The 22578-nt window shown below is 40.6% G+C and overlaps 1 protein-coding gene across 1 annotated transcript; it reads left to right on the top strand.

Annotated features, from left to right (window-relative positions):
* Positions 1–706: 706 nt before the first annotated feature.
* Positions 707–15931, top strand: LOC140065893 (5-hydroxytryptamine receptor 3A-like). Its single transcript, XM_072113452.1, has 9 exons — positions 707–831; positions 2689–2852; positions 4676–4720; positions 7014–7123; positions 10399–10568; positions 11181–11329; positions 12088–12298; positions 14247–14465; positions 15663–15931. Exons 1-9 carry the CDS (start codon positions 777–779, stop codon positions 15929–15931), a joined length of 1392 nt encoding a protein of 463 aa, XP_071969553.1. The 5' UTR covers positions 707–776.
* The last annotated feature ends 6647 nt before the right edge of the window (positions 15932–22578 follow it).

Genomic DNA, 22578 nt, shown 5'->3' with positions numbered 1-22578 from the left:
AGCCTCAGTTCACATTTGCATCTCTCTGTTTTACTCTCCATTTTAGAGAAGCATACTGAAAACAGAAGGCAAACTACAAAACTTCTCATTGTTAAGCGTGCTGGTTGTTGAGCCTCCACTAATCTGATATTAAGAAGTTATCCTTAGAATAGGGTAAGGGGACTTGATGTTCCTGCTCGGTTTCAAGGTTTGGGGGTTCAGGTTCAGCCAATTGGACAATCTGGCAAATTGACGCCCCTTACAACTAGCCATGCCCCCTTGGCCAATCATATCCATGGCTAGTTGCAAGGGGCGTCAATTTGCCAGATTGTCTCCTCAGCGCCTCAGGGATTGTCTCCTCTCAATCCAGCATCATTTCAGGGTCGCTTGGCCGAACCAAAACGCGGACACCAAACCCTCACATCTGTGTTCGTAAATATTGTTAACCTAAAAAATCTCTTTAAATTACTTTTACTTGCAGACTCCTTTGTAATACATGTATTGTGCTCATTTGTTGGAGAGTCCACGATAAATCTAAACTCACAGAATTAATAGCACAAGACTTATTTGACTAAAGCGGTGATAAATAAATCTGTGTACCTTTTGGATAGGAAAATGTTCCCATAAATAGCAGAATGATCACCACAAATTTGCTGCTGTTCCTGACCCCAAGAGCAATAAGTACACACAATATTTGTATGGTTGATTTTCATCTGGTCCTCGACAGTGGACGGTCATCTCAACTGCTGCAAATCATTTCCTCTGATTTATATCTTATAGTTTCAGTCTACACTACAATGACTTTGAGATGGATTTGGGCTATTGTCCTCTGCCTCTTTCTCAATTTTTTAGGTAAGTGCATTTCATTGTTTGGTTAGTATGTTTCATTGTTTGGGTAAGTAGGTTGCATGGATTGGGTGAGTATGTTGAATTGTTTGGGTGAGAATGTTCCATTGTTTGGTTACAGGCGGTCCCCTACTTAAAGGGAACCCGTCACCACTATTTTCACAAATACAGCTAGTGACAGGTTCCTATAGAGCTCTAATAACTATTTGACACCCTGCTTTTAGCTAAAAATTATGCCCCTGAGATTCCCATATATTCAACTTTATAGTTTTATCTGGTAACTAAGCATGGCTACATGTAGTCCAGGTGGGCGTGGCCTCCTCGGGCTGAACCCAGCAGCTCCTCCCCATCCCTATCTCTGTATGCTGCTATAATGTCATGTGACCAGGGTGACATCATCGCAGGTCCTATAGCTTTTGTAGCATTAGGAACTGTACACTATGAAATCACAGCATATTTTATCAAATGAAATCACAGCAGCCTGCATGGAGAGGAGTGGAAGTCCATGGAGGCTGCTGTGATGGTTTTATGTGGTCAGATATGTACATGGGGTATAGTTTTCATATTAAGTAGCTCAAGGACCTTTGATGATGTCACCCTGGTCACATGACATTAGGCCACGCCCCCGTGGACTCGCTCCAAAGCTGCATAGATACCAGGCAAGATTATAACTCTGATTTTATGGGGATCTGAGGGGAACAATTTTTAGCTAAAAGCAGGGTGTCAGATAGTTATTAGAGCTCTATAGGAACCTGCCACTACCTGTATTTGTGAAAATAGTGGTGACGGGTTCCCTTTAAGGACACCCGATTTACAGACAACCCATAGTTACAGACAGACCCCTCTGACCTCTGGAGAAGCTCTCTGGATGTTACTATAGTCCCAGACTGCAATAATCAGCTGTAAGGTGTCTGTAAAGAGGCTTTATTGATAATCCTTGGTCCCATTACAGCAAAAAATGTTTAAACTCCAATTGTCACTGGGGCCAAATTTTTTTTTTGTCTGGATCTACAATTATAAAACATACAGTTTCGACTTGCATACAAATTCAACTTAAGAACAAACCTCCGGACCCTATCTTGTACGTAACCCGGGGACTGCCTGTACATTGATTGCATTGTTTGGGTGAGTACGTTGCATGGTTTGGGTACGTTGCATTGTTTGGGTGAATATTTTGCATTGTTTGGTTAGTGCATTTATTGCATTGTTTGGGTGAGTACATTTAATTGTTTAATTGTTAGTATATTTCATTGTTTGGAAAAATGCATTGTTTGGGTAAGTGCGTTGCATTGTTTAGGTAAGTACATTGAATTGTTTGGGTGAGTATGTTGCATTGTTTGGCTAGTACATTGATTGCATTGTTTGGTTGAGTACATTTTGGATGCCTTGTTCAGAACAACATCTCCTCCTTCAGTAGGAATGGTATCAGAAAGAAACATAATGCTAAAATACATATAATGTGATACCTGTGAAATAGTATACTTTTCCGGTTGATTCCGTTTTTTGGGGTACAAATGTTTTTGAATAATACTTCCTACAAATGAACTATAAAATTGAACTTAAACCCCCCCCCCCATATATACAATTCTAAATGCAAACTTAAAGTTATCTGTAGTAAGGTCGTAAGGTCCACCACTCTCTAACAACCATAGTCTCAGTGGTCCCAGTGATTTCTTCAACTGGTATCCTCTGGGGAAGGTAACCCATCCTACTACCTCAAACATTAAGTAACTTAAACCCAGTGTCTTCTTGACTGTCTTATATTAATCTTCTGCTGTTGACACTGCTGATGTCTGTATAAGATTCATTAAGCTTCCATATATAATTGATTCTAATTTTCTTTGACATTTTATTGATGGTTAGGAGGAACCCAAGAAACATCCATCATGAAACAGTCAAACTCAACCCCAGGGCATCTTCTACATTTTTTGATGGATGGATATGAAGCAAAGCTAAGACCAGTAAGAGACTGGAAAAGGACCACTGTAGTGCACATAGACCTAGCCATCATGGGAATCCTTGCCGTAGTAAGTGCACATCTCATTGACATTATGTAACTGTTCTGTGATGTAACAAGGTCCTGCTAGGCTGCAATTGGTCATCTAAATAAACCTTCTTGTTTCTAAGGTATGGTTATGTATAATTAATCTTTATAGAGATCATTAATATATAAGGTAATTTCTAATGAATGGTTATTTAAAATGTTACTCCCCTTAGTAGATAAATGCTGTGACATAAATTGTAAATGCAACTTGCCCTTTAAATTGTCCTGTGATTTTCTCCCACGTAGTAGCTAACATAGGAAGAGAGATGGCGGCTCCCTGAGCTGGTCACATGTCCCCATGACCTGTCATGTAACTGCCTAGACAGGTCATGTGATCATCACTCACATGTGATCAAACCTCTCAGTAGATTTGATGAAGGGGCAGGGACTACAAAATTTGGTGATGGGGCTGTTAACAAGTAAAAGCCTGAGAAATCTCTGCAGGTCAGCAGTGATGTCATAAGTGAACTGTATGTCAGGGGGCTGGAAGGACTGTAGGGATGTATTTACGATGGACTCCATAGGAAGTGATTGCCCATTGTACTCACCACATTCTGGATGTGCCCAATAGAGAGCTATGGAGCTGTGAGCCAGCCGCTTTTTTGTGTGAATGAGGCCTTACACAGATATTCATGTACACCCCGTGCGCATGCATGGCTTTTCTACTATATACAATCTGCACATGCAAGGCCGCACTCATTCACACAGTAGAAAAGTATTTTCCTATTGTCATTTACAAACAAGGATCACATTCCCTCCTTAATGATTTTTTTGACGTAAAAGCCCTAAAATAATCAAAATTTCTAGTGCACCGCAAAAATGTGGGTGCACATTCATCAAATACCTGGCGGCAAGCATTAATCACATACTGAGGGGAGCACAATAATCACATACATGGGGAAGCACATTCATCACATAGGTGGGGGAGCACATAACACATATCGGAGCTGGTTAAAAGTTGTGAGGGATATGAGATTTGTGCAGGTAGTGGCCGCTCTCCCCCAGCTACTGGATGTCAAGATTTAGATTTCAGTCACTCCAGAATTTTTTGGGATGATGTTTTTCAGTGAGGGCACAGAAGTGACACATTTAGCCTGGGTAGTCTTGTGAGATGTCCGTGTGGCCGAGGTAATGTGCAGTTATGGCATTCAACCCCCAGGCCAACCAGGATGTTCTATTACATCTTGGTGCTGCAGGGGGTGTATGGAGAGAGTCACGGCCTGAGCTCCCTCCATACACAGTGGTTGTCAGCTATATTATACTGGTAACTGGTCACTGGCACCAGTTGTGCCAGTTGACCTGTTAAGTGCTGCGGTCTAACCCGACCAAGACACCTCAGATGGGCTTTCCAGTACTTAGCATGGAATATTAAATGATGCCACTAAAAAGTACAATGTGTTCCTGTAGATAACAAGCCCATACACATCTCTGCAAATATAAAAATATAAAAGCTATCACTTCTGGAATGAGGGGAGTAAAAAACTGAAACCAAAAACGAAAAAGGGCTGAGTCCTGTAAGGGTTAAAGAGACAGCTATCATGGATAAGAAAAACATGTAGTTTATTACCTAAGAAATCACTGTGAGCAGAACATGAGAGGATTGAGATGTAACTGAGGACTGAGGGCTCATGGGAATTGTAGTATCCTATGCTGGTCATTTTGGAAATAACTCAGCCTACTTTGGAATGCCCATAACATTTAGCTGAATCACAAAAACAAATTATACAAGGTCATCAATAAACAACACAACCCATTAAATTTTAATATGTTATTCTTTGTAACATGTGATCTTTTTCTAATTTGAAGGCAGAGAAAGAACAGCTGCTGACAATGTACTTCATATCCAATCAGGTAAGAAATCACTCAAGATTTAGTTTGCTTTACATAATCTTTCAAATGATTTGGTTTAGGTCAGAATCAAATAAGTCCAAAACAAGGCTTTTCCAATTTACTTGGAAATTGGGATATAATCCAATTTAGCCCTCTAAAACATTTTTTTATATTTAATAGAAAGTCATAACATACATAACTAATCATATTACATGATAAAAGTAACAAAACCGAGTTAAGATAGATAACATAGATACGTTACCAGAACTAAGCCTACTATATAGAAATGTCACCAAAACCAAGCTTACAATACATAGATACACATAGGACACCAATCAGAGGAAGATACTATGACTCTTGTCAGAAATGTCATAAAAACAATAGAGTCTGGAACCAAGCGTTAAGAATTCCCCCACTGATTCCCCCCTAGCCTCAGCGCAAAAACCTGCCGCTACTTCAGGAGTATGAGGCGCAGTCTAGAGAACTTGACCTACAGTGTAGGCTCTGCCCAACTCCCTCACTGCTCTGTCTCTGCATCCTCCTAGCCAGCTGGTAACTGCATCACTTATGGCTGGTGGTGAGTACCTGCACCTATACACCTCTGGAGACCCCCCAAAAATTGCCTGGAGCTGCAATTATAAAACATAGGGGCACATTTACTAAGGGTCCGAATCGCGTTTTCCATCGGGTTTCCCGAATTCTTCTGATTTGCGCGGAATTGCCCCAGGATTTTGGCGCACGCGATCAGATTGTGGCGCATCGGCGCCGGCTTTCATGCGACAGAAATCGGGGGCGTGGCCGTTGGAAAACCTGATGGATTCGGAAAAACCGCGGAATTTTAAAAAAATGTGTGTCGCAAAAATACCACTCACATACACCAATACGGAGAAGATGAATTCTGGCGGACTTCAGCGCAGCAGTGACACCTAGTGGACATCGGGCGCACAACCTTAGTGAATCCCGGCAGAACCTGAATCAGCGTCGGAGAACGCGCCGCTGGATCGCGACTGGACCGGGTAAGTAAATCTGCCCCATACAGTTCTGACATATAAATTCAACTTAAGAACAAACCTACAGAACCTATCTTGCCTGCATGGTATATATGTAAATATAGATATATAAATATGTGTTTGATTTGGATATGTGTATGGATATACATGTGTGTATATATAATATGTATTTGGATGCAGATGTATACTGTGTGTGGATGTGTTCATATTCAGCATCCCTGTAGATGTATATATAATGTGGATTTATATGTGTACCGTATCTCTGTATGTGTATATTTATGCATGTTTGGATGTGGATATGTATGTATATACAATGTACATATTTGTTTGTATATATGTGTTTAGGGCTAGGGGTTATCTGGTACCTATACTGTGACAGGCAGGTGGTGTTTCAGGTCTGCACCATTATTTGCAGAAACTTGAAAATGATGGCAGTGCAAGATTGGCGATATGTGGTGACACAAAACATTGTAGTTTCTTCTTGTTATATCCTGTATCTATGATTTAATTCTGATCCTGTATGTATGTTTTTAGCTTGGTCCTGGTCCGTTTCCCAGAGCTGACACTTGTGGGGTCCCTTACTGGCAACACATTAGTTTTCATTCTTAAACTTTTGTTTGTGATGTGGTTTAGTATCAGGACCGGCACCAGCACTGAGCAGACCTACCTGGGCCCAGAGCTGCAGGGGGGAGGGGCACATAAAGCTGTTTATATAAAATAATCATGAGGGGGCTGATTGGTACGATAAACTAGGGAATATTTTAGGGAACAATAGACTGCTTTAGTTTCTGAATTTTTAATGCTGCCATGTGAGTTCACTGCTAAGGGGCCCACTGAGGCTCTGTCGCCCAGGGGCCTACTGAAACCTGGAGCAAACCCTGTGTAGTACCAGACTATCATGGGCCTTGGGCTGTAAAGAGATCACCAAGGATCATGGGAAAGACCTCTATGCTCTGCCATGGTAATCGATTGTACCAGTTTCTTTAATATATATTGGGGTAGATTCTGTGACCTATGACCCTTTTCGTTATGAAGGTGGCTATGAGACAGGAGTCACACTATTTGCTTTACTGTTTTTTACCACTTAGGATACAAGTAAGAGATAACAAATGAGACATCAGGCTGCTTCTCTGACAAATCTCTCAGTAAATGTAAAAAAAAACAGCCTTCATTGAGAGAGGGAAAAGAAGCATCCAAAGAGGAGAATCCAAGGCAACATTTACAGTTTTTTTTTAATTTTTTTGAGAGGTGTGAAAAATATACTTTATTTTATACTGAAATACTATTGTTGTGTCTTTATGTAGTACTGGAGAGATGAATTTCTACAATGGAAACCAAAGGACTTTGATGATATGACTCTTATTTCCGTTCCTTCTGAGACCATATGGATTCCAGACATACAAATAGCTCAACTGTAAGTGCAGATATGACCTCCCAAATATTACATAACCAAGAGAAAAGTGTTAAGCCTCATGCACACAAATTATGTAAAGCAAATCCAAAAGAAAAAGTTTCTAAGGCACAGCAGAGTAACAAAGCAACAGTACCAACTGATCCACAAGTAGAAGGCATCAAGGGGCAAAACAGCGAAGATACTGATCAATATGTACAGATCCTCGGTGGTGCTCAACTTTAAAAAATGAAGATGCCAATGCACATAGCGAAGAAAAAAGCAGTGTCAGTCACCGGTTAGATGAAAAATAAGTAGACTTTATTGTTCCATGTGGCAGTGCGGGGAGGACGCCAACCGGCGATGGCCGTTTCATGCCTAGGCTTGAGAAAGCGCGTAGTTGCACGAAGCGGCCTGTCGCTTGCTGTGAATGGCGTCCTCCCCGCATTGCCACATGGAACTATAAAGTCCACTTATTTTTCATCCGACCGGTGAGTACCACTGCTTTTTTTCTTCGCTATGTGAAATTATGTAAAGCATTGTGGTGGGTGTGCAGCAGCACTTACTTGCTTTGTGCCGATGACATCTCACAGACCAACAATCCTCCCCAAAATGTCTGTGCACACATACAGTACCACCAGGACTTAAATGCCACCTGATATGGAAAGCTTCTCTGTTTACTTCCAGTGCAAAGAAATCTGTCGCTGGTCATGTGATGTCACACAGGTGCAGGAGCCGTTATATCACAGATAGCAATCGGAACTGTGTTATATAATGGCTCGTGATACTGTGGGGCCGATTTATCAAGTTGTCTGAAAGTCAGAATATTCCTAGTAGCCCATGGCAACCAATTACAGCTCAGCTTTCATTTTACCAGTGCTCATGAATATTTTAAAGGGGAGCTGTGATTGGTTGCACTGGGCAACTGAGAATATTCTGACTTTGAGCTTGATAAATCCCCCATTGTGTGTCCATCACACTATCCACTGGAAGTAACCAAAAAAGCTTTCTAAAGCAGGACAGCAAGCAGAGATCTAGAAAACCAGAAGACGATTGATATAGAAAGTATATTGTCTCAATTATTTGAGACAACCCCTTTAACCCTTTCTCTTCCTGGGTATAGTATGCTATGAGCATTATTTTCAAAGATCAAGCAGAAAGTGAAGAGGTTAATCCTCCCATCTCAGAGCTGTTTAACCAAACACATGGTGATTACATGTGGGCTCGTGCAGCCTCCATAGACACACACTATACAGGCTGGAATATGGATTTTTTACAAACTAAGCAGAATTCGTTAATGAAGTATATTAGAAAAATGTTCACCACATCCTCACACACACAATATAAAAAATTATCTCAAATGAAGGTTACGCTTTAAATATACCGTAATTAATAAATATTCAGATTTTATAGAGAGAATGAAGTGAGCCCTTGAATTTGTTAGCAAGTAACTCCCTCGCTTGCCTTATCAATAGAACCCTTGACCCATTGACGCTTATGCTATTTTTCGCATAATTGAAAAAGCATTTCCTGACTAGTTTTTATTATCCTCTTCCTAAGTCTATAATTTTTTAATTTTATAAAATTTTATTAAACCTTATTGTGGTAGAATACACCAGAAAACACAATGGTGAACTGTGGACAAATAATAATAATAATAACAACTGTTTTATACGTTTTGCTATGATCACAGTAAAAACTTATACGTATAGGTTTTTATATAAATTTTATTTTATTTCAACTTTATTTACACCAGGAAACGCAATGGTGAACTGTGCGCAAATAATAATAATACTAATTAATAATAAATAATAACTGTTTTATACATTTTTCTATGATCACAGTGAAAACATGCTGGTTTTTATATGTTTTATGACATTTTGACAATATAATCATTTTTTTTTCAAAGAATTAGATTTTGTGTTGCTACTTTCTAAGGACAATAACCTTTTATTTGTTGTCTAATTTATTCATTTTGTGGCTTATGTCTAGCTCAATTAGTTTTTTTTTTATACTACTTTTGGTTATATTGGAATTATTGATCTTTTCCATAATGTATTGGCATACTTAGTATACCAATACATCATCACCTGTCAGTTCTAACTTACAGGTATTTTATTAGGACGTGCCCCTGGCATCTGTTTACAGCAGGCTTGGGGGTCTCTCTAAGGCCTCTGGCTGCCATGACATCCATCAGCAACCTGAATCGCAGTGCAGGGGTGCTGAGTGCACGGGTGAAATTTAAGGACCCTCCTCCTTCACTCTATCAAGTAATGGCTGCTGTTAGTGGCATCTAAACTTTCAAATGGCCATGATCAGTGTTTACACTGACTGCACCCTCAGAGTGTGGCTGTCCATCACTGCCAGGGTCCTGTCTGTGCCCGCTGCCACTTCTTTACATGCATAATTACCAGAAGTAAATGGGGCACAGTTACTTACCCAGTCCAGTCGAGATCCAGCGGCGCATTCTCCGATGTGGATTCGGGTCTGCCAGGATTCACTAAGGTCCATGTGCCCGATATCCACCAGGTGTCGCTGCTGCGCCGAGGTCTGCCAAGGTCCACCGGAGTTCACCATCTTCTTCCTGGTGCTTGTAAGTGTGTGTCAAGCGACACAAATTCTTTTTTAAATTCTGCGTATTTTGCGAATCTGTCGGGTTGTCCAACAGCCACACCCCCAATTTCTGTTGCGTGAAAGCCGATGCGCCACAATCCGATCGCATGTGCCAAATTCCCGGGGCAATTCGGCGCAAATCGGAAATCGTTGGGAAATCATCGGGAAACCGCCGGAACCTGACAAAAGTGACCGATTCGGACCCTTATTAAATGAGCCCCAATGTATGCCCTACTTATCATTGCCACGGCGAGTAACAAGGGGCGTCAATTTGCCGGTTAAGCCTGAACACCTTAACCCTGAACCGGAACTGAAACTACGGATCTGCTCATCTCTACTCTTCAACCAAACCAAGAACAAGAACAAAACAAGATAGACAAGAGAGATCTATAGTGTGCCTTATTTAATGGCTATTCCATATGGAAGAGAAATGCGCAAATAACGAACATATACTCTGCTGCTTTCACCATCTTCTAGCAGAGTACAGATGTGTCTACCAATAACTCATACCTCAACATGCTAGCAACTCCCTTCAGAGGCTGCGAGCCATAACACAACCACTGGGTGGCCACATATAGTCATACATAACATATCTATCACCACAGTATTGTCTTCCCAGAAGAGCCTAGTAATAAGCACTCTATCATGTACCATGTGCATTAATGATGTGTTTTTTCTTCCCACAGTGTGGATCCTGGAATTTCCATAGGACGTAGCTATGTATATATTGATAACACAGGATTGGTCAAATATCAGAGGTCACAAAAACAATCCTTTGTGTGCATTTTCTACATCTACTTCTTCCCTTTCGATATTCACAATTGCACTCTAAGTTTTCACAGTCAGCTTCACACAAGTACGTCTTTTACTTTACCAAATACAAATGTCAATGTAAATTCTCTACATAGACTAGGGAATACATTCTACTTCTTCAGCTGCCTGCAGCTACCTATAGGGGGAGCTCTGGAGAATACTGTGTACTGATCATAGATAAGGCAAACATCAGCACTCCATGTATATAATGACCCAAGTAACAGTAAACTATGATGAATAAAACACATTAAACTCAATAATATAACACTATGGGGGTCATTTATATTTTGTGTATATTTGCGACTTTTCCACTCACCTGACAAGTATTTTTTAGTGTTGCACCTGATATATCTTTAAAACTAAGATGTGGATGCATAAAAGTGGTGCAATTTTGGAGCAATACACAGTAAATTGACCAATTATGGTGCAAATCGTGTTCAAAAAGTTGCAAATAAACTACAGTCCAGATCAGGTATAGGAAAAACTTTAGAAGAAATTGCAGAAGAGTCCATGACTTTTGAATAAAAATATTCAAGAACCCCATAGATTCAGCTGCCTAATCATTCACTTTATATGCTTATATATTATTTTTCTTTTCTCCATGTAAATATGAATTTTATGTTTACTTAGATATATTTGTCTTTCTGCTTCCTAGTTGAACATGTTAATTTGTCTGCGTGGAAAACAGAGAATGTGATGGAGGATATATTCTACCATAAAGGAGAATGGGAGCTTTCTTTTATGTACCCTTCTTATAGTCTGGAAACTGACCAAGGAAAGGATTTTGCCCTCCTGTCCTTCAATGTAAGTGCACTTTTCTTCATTTGGGTGTCATTACATTTAACTATTCCTTATCTAGAGAACCTGTAGTAACATAATCAACAAGCTCTGTGTATGAAGATACAATAGAAATGTTAGTACTCTCACTAAATTTGGTACTGGCACAAACCCTCCTGCTAGATTTACTACCACCTGCACTGAAAACTGGAACAGCTCATACAGGTGCTACATGGTTCTAGCAGTACCCATTTGCATGGTTATACTAAAAAGTTAAAGGAAATCTACCATCAAGATCAAGTATTGTAAACCAAGCACACTGACATACAGTGTGTCCCCTCTGGCAGGAAATGCTCTTTTTTAAGCTTTTAATGCCTTGGTTTTTACAAAAAAATAGTTTTAAAATTCTGCAAATGAGCCTGAGGGGTCCCGAGTTCCATAGTTGTTAATGGAGCCTGAAAAAAAGACTTTTTTTTCTTAAAAACCGGGGCATAGGAGTCTTAAAGCAGAGCAGGTATGTCAGTGTGCTTGATTTACAATCCTTGATTCTGGTGGTAGTTGTCCTTTTGGTAATATGTTAAATGTACAACTCATCTCACAAAAAACAAGCCTGCATGTTGGGAAAAATTCTTAAGGCTTCTGAGATATATAGTTTGTTGGAAAAGAAAATTACTACACATCAAAGACCAACATAGATTCCTCATTTAAGGGGTTAACTGCTAATAATAACATTACATGTCTTTACTTGGAAATTATGATATTTCTTTTGAATTATTTTGCCACAGATTATCTTTAAGAGAAAACCAGTTTACTACATTGTGAACTTAATTCTGCCCAGTATGTTCCTCATGATTTTGGATATCTTTGGATTCTACATCCCATATCAGAGTGGAGAGAGGATTTCTTTCAAGATCACTCTGTTGCTTGGTTACTCTGTGTTCCTTGTTGTGGTTGCGAATAACTTGCCTGCCTCTTCACACGCGACACCAATAATAGGTATGGCTTTAAATGGACATCTCAACATATCAGAATGTATTTGTAAGTTGTTTCTTTTTGTATTTTGCTAGACCATATCTAGTAACCTTTGAGACATGCATGACAGAGCCTCAAATTTTTACTCTTTTGGTGCAGCAATTTCCAGATCCATCGTGATCTCCCGTATGTAGAGCAATTGAGGTATTTTAGATATCTTGCCTGTTTTACCATCCATGGCTTCTTTCTTCCGACAAATCGATGGACACTAACGAAACCCTAACAGATCCCTTTGTAGTCAATAGGGTACACATCCGTTCCTCAGATTTAAAAGCGGAGTGCATCCACATGAAATCTATCCCCTACCAATCGGGGCATAGTTTTGGTGAGTGTTAAGGACCTCACAAAAATGTGCTTGCCTGCAGGATTTCTGTGTTTGATCTTGCCACTGTTCCTCGCTTCCATGATTCTGTCCCGTGATTCTGAATACTGCTTCAACTTGACTTGACTCAACCTTTCTGTTAGGGGCCTCCTCTAACCTTCATCTTATTAGGTGGATTCTGTTGGATTGGTGCCTGCCCAGAAATCAAACTACACCTGACTGCACTTTGGCTGACCTCTGGTCACCAGCATCCACTGACCCATCCAAGCCAGGTGTCACCTACAATAGACTACTGTGATGGGTAGTGGACTTGTGTCCTAGTGAGATCAAAGTCCAGATCTCTGTATAGAAGCTACAGAGTAAATAAATTCACAATCCGCTGTTGTTAATGATATGTGAACCTAGCCTTTCCCTAGACTTTATCAAAAAATAAATTTAGATTTCACATACAATTTCCAGGTGAACTATAAGAATGATGTAGACCGTATATATACAGACGTATCAGACAAAAAATGTGCTGAAAAAACCTAACTCGGCTTTTACTCGAGTCTATAAAAAAGAATAATGTACTCACCTTTCCGACAGCTGTAACAGGTCATCTTCTTTTTTCCGGTACTCCAACTTCAACTCCGTCTCCCTGCGCAGTAGCGCACACACTATGACGTCAATGAGCAGCTGATGTCATAGTGTGTGTGCCAGCAGCGCATAGGGAGATGGAGCCGGAGCACCAGAATAAAGAAGAGGACATACGGGGGGCATTGGAAAGATGAGTACAGATTTCATTTTTTTTATTGGCTGGGCATACTTGGGGAGGAGGCTGGACTGGCTGGCTATTTACTGGGGGGCATTGGCTGACTGGCTATATAATAGAGGGCATGGGCTGGCTGGCTATATAATGGAGCAGGGGCTGACTGACTATATATACTAGAGGGCATGGGCTGGCAATAAACTAGGGGGCAAGGGGCTGAATAGCTATATACTAGGGGCAGGGGGTGGCTAGCTATATACTAGAGGACATTAGGCTGGCTAGCTATATATTAGAGGGCATGGGCTGGCTAGCTATATACTGGGGGACAGGGAGCTGCCTGGTTAGATACTAGAATGCATGGGCTGGCTGGCTATACACTAGAGTGCATGGGCTAGCTATATACTAGAGTGCATGGGCTAGCTGACTATATACTAGTGTGCATAGGCTGGCAATAAACTAGAGTAAATGGGTTGGCTATATACTAAAGTACCTTGGCTGGCTGGCTATATACCAGAGGGCATGGGATGTCTATATACTAGAGTGCTTGGAATGGCTGGCTATATACTAAAGTGCATGCGCTGGCTGGCTATATACAAGAGTGCATGGGCTGGGTATACAATAGGGGACAAGGGGCTGAAAAGCTATATACTGGGGGCATGGGCTGGCTATATACTGGGGGCTTGGGCAAGTTGGCTAGCCATATACTGGGTAGAAGTTTTGACCGGTGCATTTCCAACCCTGGACTTATACTTGAATCAATACGTTTTTATACCAAGTTTATACTTGGTTTAGCTTATATTCCATATTTTACATTTTGTTGCCTGATTTTATATTTTTTCCAGACACCTTTTTCCTGGGCTGTTTGGTTCTACTTGGGATAAGTTTGGTAGAGAGCATTCTTGTATATCAAATAGTAAGTAACAAATATATCCCATGTAAGTTACCAACATGGATGAAGAAACTGGTTCTCGAAAAGTTAAGCATCGTGGTTCGTATGAGCAACAGTGATTGGGATATTGAGGTTTCTGAACCACTACAAGAGATGAGCACTGCTACTAGTGGTGAGTATTAGTACTAACTGGAGTATGAACTATTTCCTACATATTGCAGAAGAAGTCTTCACAAAGTTTACTTGTTAAATTGTCCCCATATATACTATGTAATATGTGTGTTATAGAAACTAATATATTGCAACATTTTAAGAGGACCTGAATAAGACCCTCACCAAATGTTGGGGCAGTCAGGTTTATTCAAAGAGGGCCGGCCGACACTCCCCCAGCAGGCCCCTGTCAGTGGGACCTGTAGGAGAAGCGGTCGGCAATGTGAATAAGCAAGTTCGCGGCCACATCGCGGAGAGCCGGCAGTGATTACACAATATATGCAATGCTGCCCGCTTCTTCTGTCCCGCTGGCAGGGGCGTGCTGGGGTAGTGTCAGCCGGCCCACTTACGAATAAACCCGACTGCCAGCACACAATATACGAGGATCCGACTTCCTATTTGGTAAGAGGTTACAATAGTATGTGAAGAACATTATGGGGCAGATTTACTTACCCGGCCCATTCGCGATCCAGCGGCGCGTTCTCTGCACAGGATTCGGGTCCGGCCGGGATTTAAGAAGGTAGTTCCTCCGCCGTCCACCAGGTGGCGCTGCTGCCCTGAAAATCATCTGGACGCGCCGGAATACACCAGCTCGGACCAAGTGAAGGTAAGCGCTTCCCAAGCGACACTTTTTCGGTTTTTAAATGCGGCGGTTTTTCCGAATACGTCGGGTTTTGGTTCGGCCATGCCCCCCGATTTCTGTCGCGCGCATGCCGGCGCCAATGCGCCACAATCCGATCGCGTGCGCCACAATCCCGGGGCAATTCAGGTACAAACGGCGCAAATCGGAAATATTCGGGAACACCGTTCTGCACTCGTGTCTTTCGGATAAGTTAGCAGATGTATGGAAACCTCTGCAATGTATTCTTCTTTAGTGTTCTTTCAATGTGTTCTTTCAGTGAAAAATGCTCGAGTCTCCCATTGACTTCAATGGAATTCGTTATTCGATACGAGCACTCGAGCATCGGGAAAAGTTCGACCCGAGTAACGAGCACTCAAGCATTTTAGTGCTCGCTCATCTCTAGTTTTCATCCAACGACAATGGGGCTTGTCCGCTCTCATCATGTTTGGGTCATATTTCTGGGTCAAGCTAATATATACTGAACATGCTTGGCTTAAAGAAAAGAAAATAGCATAAACATTTTCTACTCATTAACAGGTCAATTGGACAAAACTGCAGACACCACAGATCCCACCTCCCAATCGACTGACATGATGGAAATGCCCAGGGATGTCTTGGAAAAAATTCTGAAAGAAATCATTCTCATCCGCCAGTATATCAGAGATGAAAGGCACCAGAAAACCTATATGGAATGGTTACTAGTTGGATATATACTTGATAAATGTCTTTTTTGGCTGTATCTGTTTTTTCTTGTGATTTTTATTTTTTCTATTCTTATTTGCTGGTCAAAGCATTCACTTATATAAAAAAAAGTCTGAAGGACACAATATCATAATGTTGATCAACAGTTTTGCGATTTTGTGAATGGACAAGTTAAAGGTGCTTCCTTAAAATCTGATTTACTTTAGATCTACTATTTAACACTATTAACAATACATCACCGGCAAATTACCAAAACTATGTTTGCATAGGTCTATGCCCATACATCCCCACTATCCTTTTTTTTGTCTTCCATGCCAACAAATTTTGAAATACACAAATCAGGCTGCAGTGCTTTGGCAGAGCACCCCAGGGCCCCAGCTCCTCATCTAGCAGGATCCTGGCAGGATGTAGCTGAAAAGGTAAGGATGAGAGAAGTGCTGGGAGGTGGAAGCATAGCTGGAACTATTTCTGTACAGTCAGAGCCCTGCTAATGACCCCGAAAGCACTTCAGCCTTTTGGCATGGAAGGAGCACCTGGAAAATAAAAACAAAGGTATGGATAGCATGTTTGGCCATAACTCTATATAACCCAAATTCAATTGGGTAAAATGTGGTGATGGATTCTCTTTAACCCCTTTAGGATTGCAAAAGAATATAGAAGAAGCTGCAGGAAACACTTACACTTTTCATTATTGCAGAAGAACATGCACCCTCTGCATCTCTGGCTTAACCTGGGGAAGGGTGATGGAATAATGCTTTACATATTTATAATGTAGTTTTGTAAAAGTTACTACTTATTAAAAAATACTTTAATAGGAAAAATATAGTTAATTATTGGCAAATTTAAAATATGTAATTATTAAAACTATGGTATCAAGGTAAAGTCTCACACCTTGATAAAAACAAAGGATCACAAGGTACTGATGGGTTTCCATGCCAGTTAGACTAGGTCCTTATGCCAACCAGAGCATCTGCTTGGAAGGCCATGGCCAAAGCGCTGCCTAATCGATTGCCTGATGCTGTTACATGAATAACACCGTACTATAAGGCACACAAACAATCCTTTGATTTTTTCAGAAATCAAAGGTGCGCCTTATAATCCAGTGTGCTTTATATATGAACCATACTTACAGACAACAGCTGCCTTGAACTGTGCACAGGTCTGCAACCTGCTGGGTCATTCATCCTTATAATCAGGTGCGCCTTATAATCCGGTGTGCCTTATAAATGAACCTAGACGTTTTAGCAGGCATTTATTGATGGTGCGCCTTATAATACGGTGCGTCTTATAGTCCGAAAAATACGATAAGTATTCTAGAGCATTACTATTGTACACAAGAGTGAAACTAAGCGATGTAGAAACCCTCTTCCTTACCACATACTTTCTATAAGTCTTCTTTCTTCCTGTGTATTTAATGGATTTTATTTTCTGCTCTCTCCATCTTTTTCCTTCTGCTGGTAGATATAATAGAAAAATCCTAAGTAAAATAGTTGGTTACAATAAGAATAGTAATTGAAGGATGGAATTCTGGGCTTTTTATCTTCCCAATTTGCTTCTAATGAGGATGATTCTCTATAACCTAGCATACTGTTTTATTATAAGATTATATCTTGTGCTTTGAATTTGTAATAAAAAGATAGTTAAAAAATGTTTCAGAAATAATTGTTATATGTGGCTTCTGCTACAGTCCACAGAAATAAAAAGTTAGCCTTTTTTCGTGAATGGAGTCTACCAACACTTAAAAAATAAAATATATAATTGTGTTTGTGGTGCACCCAGGGCATTGGTTCACAAGTCTGTCAGTCTGTCAGTCCTCTACAACATCAACCTTGCCCGGCACCACCCTGTTCTTGTCAAAGAATTGGGCATAACGTTGAAACTTGGACCTACTCATTAAAATGTTTCTTCCTTCAAGTTGTAAGTACGTGTTTTCCTAAGAATCCACATTTGTGTTGGTTTGGACATGAGACATTTTCTTAAAGGTATATCACCCCAATCCACCATGTCCCATATTTTCTTCGTATAATAATTTACCAGCATATTGTAAGTCGGTAAATAAAACTATGTTCACATTTGCATTGCAGAGCATTTATAGGTTTCATGAAATAGAGCGATTGCATTACATTCAGTACTAGTTGGTGGCAGTAGTGGATTATAATATAGGCAGTTTGGGTGGTAGCCCAGGGCCAAAGCCTTCTAGGGAGCCCATGGCCGCCCAAACCAACTACCAAGTTTTATATTTGGAAGAATCTCCTCTCAATACACATGTACACAAGACCCATTTCCGGACTTTTGAAGGTCCTCTAAAGATCCAGAAACCACAGATTGAAAGCAGATTCTAGTACCATATATACAGTAGGATGTGATTCCAGAATTGTAGGGGCTGTAATATTCATATAGCCCAGGACCCATTGTGGTCTTAACCTGCCCCTGGTAATTGGAAAGGATAACAGAAAGCAGACAAGACCACATTATAGTAATTTCATAGGGGGTTTTATGGGTTGTAGGATACAAGAAAATTTGCCTCATTATATCACAAAGTTACATAATGAGGCAAATTTTCTTACCCGGTCCTGTCACGTAGCTCGTGCTCCCGATTTCATGCATCCGCCGCTTCCCCGCCGAGGTCCGTCTGAGCTCGCCATCTTCTTCCCGATGCTTGTAAGTGCGTGTCTTGCAACACAATTTCCAATGTTAAATCCAGCGCGGAGTCCGAATCCGTCGGATTGTCCGATGGGCTGCCCCCCCCGATTTGTGTCACGTCACCGTTGCGCCAAAATCCGATCGCGTGCGTCAAAAAACCCTGTTATATGCAGCACAACTTGGAAATCGTAGGGAAACCCGACAAAAATGCGGTCCGCGGACCCTTAGTAAATGAGATCTGGACAAATAACTAAGAAAAACATTAACAGAAGTGATCAGCAATTATACGACGTGAGAGCTTTTATTTACGCTAAAGAATGGTCAGTAGTCATCATCACTGTGGAAAATGTGATACCAAGAACAGGAGGCACATTTTATAGTATCTACAGGCCCTCTTTATACTGTGTTTTTGAATCAAATTGCTTATATTCTCATATAAAGGATTTTATCTGACTGAAAATCTGAAAAGAAAATCTAAAACATTAAAGTCCCAGGAAAGTAAATGACATTTTTACCAAATTTCCCCACAACTGCTGCAGAAGAAAAATTCCTGCAGCACAATTGAGCTGTGCAGCAGATACTTTAAGGATGTCATTTTATACCATTTTTTACCAATTGCCATTCAGAAAAGGAAATCTACATAATTTTCTGGATTCATTGGGGGTCATTTACTAAGGGCCCGAATTGCGTTTTTACGTCAGGTTACACAAATTTTACAGTTTTGCGACGATTTTCCCTACATTGCCCCGGGATTTTGGCGCACGCAATCAGATTGTGGTGCATCAGCGCTGGCAGGCGCGCAACGGAAAACGGGGGCTGTGGCCATCGGAAAACCCGTCGGATTCGGAGAAACCTCCCTATTTTTTTTTACAAAATTTGTCGCTTGACACACACTTACCTGCACCCGCCCTGGCTTGGTGAACTTCAGTGAACTCCGACGGAATTCAGCTGGATTTATCACACGCCGGTGCATGGTGCGCCAGCTTATAATGTCGACCCCAGGTCTCTGCATGTGCTGGATTTATCTAGAGACTCTGGCTTATGGAAATAGTCACAAATCATGGATGTGCGTCAGGAATTGGAACCATTGCATCACTTCGACGCCAGAAAACTGGCGCACAAGCTCCGGTAATTCAATTTTATAAGCTATTTCTTGGAGGGAAGTATAACATGATAGATTTTGTGTTGTTTACAGGACATCATAAAAATCTGGTGTTCTGACTTCATGGGTTAGTTTGATACAAACTTACCTTTCTTGGCTACTTTACTCATTTCACACAATATAATTGAATATTTTGCATTTGTCACGTTCTGAAATCCATATATATTTTTTTCTTGAAGCTTGAATAGGGCTTGTTTTTTGTGGAAGAAGTGTTACTTTTTATGGACAGGAGTCTGATACATGGTGTAGTGTAGGGTACCATTGTATATTTTAGTTTTGGATAGAGTATCCCTTTAAGAGATTGCCTATTCCCATTATTGGAGGTGTATTAATTATTATTAATCTTATTCAAAGCAAATATATGACATGTCCTTCCGTCCAGAAGCAAATATGTCATTGATACAAATTAATGTTGTGACAAATAAAACTAAACATCTTTAGTTCTATCCCTGATTGATTTTGTTCTGTATACATTTCCATATGCACTATTTACTGTACATGTATTTTATTATTATGAACTATGGGAATATAAACAGTCATGTTATGTATTATGTTATGTATTATTTCCTTTTGTGTATATGCGTTTTCCATGTTTATGCTTCCATTCTGAGATCCGAAATATGGATTTGAGCTTCCTTTTCTATAGAGTCTGCTAGAATTGAAAAGTCTATTAAGAGAATTGTGCAATTAACATAAAACGAGACAGAAAGGAAATTAACATTTCCACTTAGAAGCTGAAAATCCTTATAATGGACGCTTAGAAAGTAAAGTTTCTAGACCTTTCTTCTAATTTTCTACAAAGCATTAGCAGAAATGTGTTTTGTGGTCCTTTTGCACAAAAACAACTTCAGAGCATATAAAGTATTTATACATCTCATGGGATGGGATCTTCTTCGCTCACTTTTATAGTATTTTTCTGATTTTATTGAGATATATCAAATATCAAGTCAAGATTCTTGTCAACTATCTTAGGCTTTCTTTATACTGCCCATGTCTTCTGATCTCAAAACTAGTATAATCCAAACTGTTCCAGTACCAAGTGAAATATAAACCCCCTTATGTTTAGGTTTTAAAGGAAATCTATCCTCAAAATCCATCATGATAAACCAGGGACATTTACTCATAGATCCAGACACTGTGGGGCTCATTTACTAAGGGTTGCGCTGTTCACTTTCGTTGGACTTTGCACCTTTGCACGGCTTGGACAGATATTTAACAAAGGTTTGCGCTGGGATTGTGTCACACACAATCGTTTTTTGGCGCAGCTGCGCTGGCTTTCATGCCAAGTAAGCTGGGGGTCGTGCCGTTGGACGATCCGACTGATTCGGACTGAGCGCAGGATTCAACTTTCAAATTGTGTCTTAACACAATGCTGTTACATGCACCAGGAAGAAGATGGTGTTACTCTGTCGGACCTGAGCGGGGAAGTGACATATGTAGGATATCGGGCGCACAATCTTAGTGAATAGCGGCACAGTGTATTAATGTCGAACAATGCACTTTTGGGGAACTCCACGGATGGGGTAAATGAATGTGCCATTGTGACTGTGATAATCTTCTTTTATTTGTTATCCATGTCCTCCTTTCTTCTAAAATCAACTTTTAACATTTTGCTAATGAGCTTGAAGGGCTCTGAGGGTGTCCCTCTGTGCTTCGGCCCCACAGGCTGTTACACGGTGCAGGAGCATGCCTGCCCTTCCCTATGCTCTCTCTTAGCAATTCCCCTCGGGTGCATCAGACTCTCTTGGATTAAAGTACCCTAGAGTGTCTAAAAAAATATATATATACTGTATATACTCGAGTATAAGCCGACCTGAGTATAAGCCGAGACCCCTAATTTTGACACAAAAAAACTGTAAAAACCTATTGACTCGAGTATAAGCGGGTGGGAAATGCATTGGTCCAATATATATCCTGTCAGCCCGCTGGAGTATATAGCCTGCCAGTCCCCTGTAGTATATACCCTGCCAGCCCCCTCAAGTATATAGCCTGCCAGCCCCCTCGAGTATATAGCCTGCCAGCCCCCTGGAGTATATAGCCTGCCTTCCCCCTGGAGTATATAGCCAGCCTGCCTGCCCCCTCGAGTATATAGCCTGCCAGCCCCTCCCGGTCTGTCGCAGGCACCATGACGTCACGAAGACTGTGACAAAACCAGGACCCGATGTCGGAGTCGCGATGGATGCCGGGGAGCGTCAGAAGGTGAGTTAACCTTTTCCTTGACTCAAGTATAACTAGAAAAACTAGGCTTATACTCAAGTATATATGGTATATATATTTTCAAAAATTTTGAAAACCTAAAAGTTCAAATCACCCACCTTTCCCTAGAACTGATATGAAAGAAATAAAATCATAAGCATGTAAGGTATTGCCAGCGGTCATTTTTTGAAATATATAAAAACAAAATAACTTGTGTATAAATGTGATATATCTGTGATCGTACCAAGCCAAAAAATAAAGGAGAAATGCATCATTTGGAGTGTGCAGCGAAAATCCTAAAAACTGAGCCAACAAGAAAATGGTGCAAAAGTGTTTTTTTCACCTATTTTTACCGTATTTTCCCACTTCCCAGTACATGGAAATAATAGATATGATCACTAAGAAGTACACTCATTTACACAGAAAATAAGCCCTCACAGGTTATAAAAAAAAAGTTATAGATCTTTGAAGGTGGAGATTGAAAAATGGAAACTCAAAAATGAAAAAGGCTGCATCCTTTAAGGGTTAAAACTGGTCTAATATAATCCCATTTTATTATTCATGTGCCCAGTTCTCATGTCATGTCTCATGAATAGTAGAAACTTGACCACAAGTTTGCTAATTGTCTCGAGGCCATTACATAACACTTATCTAGTCATAAGTCAGGTCAAAATGTCAGACGGGATTGGAGAAGTCTTGAAAGTAGAGGGCGGGGTGAAGGAGCCCGAGTCGTTATAGCCGTTACCTCTG

Source organism: Engystomops pustulosus, chromosome 6, assembly GCF_040894005.1.
Source record: "Engystomops pustulosus chromosome 6, aEngPut4.maternal, whole genome shotgun sequence".
In the NCBI taxonomy this organism is placed as follows: domain Eukaryota; kingdom Metazoa; phylum Chordata; class Amphibia; order Anura; family Leptodactylidae; genus Engystomops; species Engystomops pustulosus.
The sequence above is the reverse complement of the archived record's forward strand: the minus strand, read 5'-3'. Positions and strand labels throughout refer to the sequence as shown.

Coding starts and splice junctions, on each gene's coding strand:
- LOC140065893 (XM_072113452.1), top strand. CDS start 777: ATGACTTTGAGATGGATTTGGGCTATTGTCCTCTGCCTCTTTCTCAAT. Junction 2,853..4,675: donor TCATGGGAATCCTTGCCGTA/GTAAGTGCACAT, acceptor TCTAATTTGAAG/GCAGAGAAAGAACAGCTGCT. Junction 11,330..12,087: donor TTGCCCTCCTGTCCTTCAAT/GTAAGTGCACTT, acceptor ATTTTGCCACAG/ATTATCTTTAAGAGAAAACC.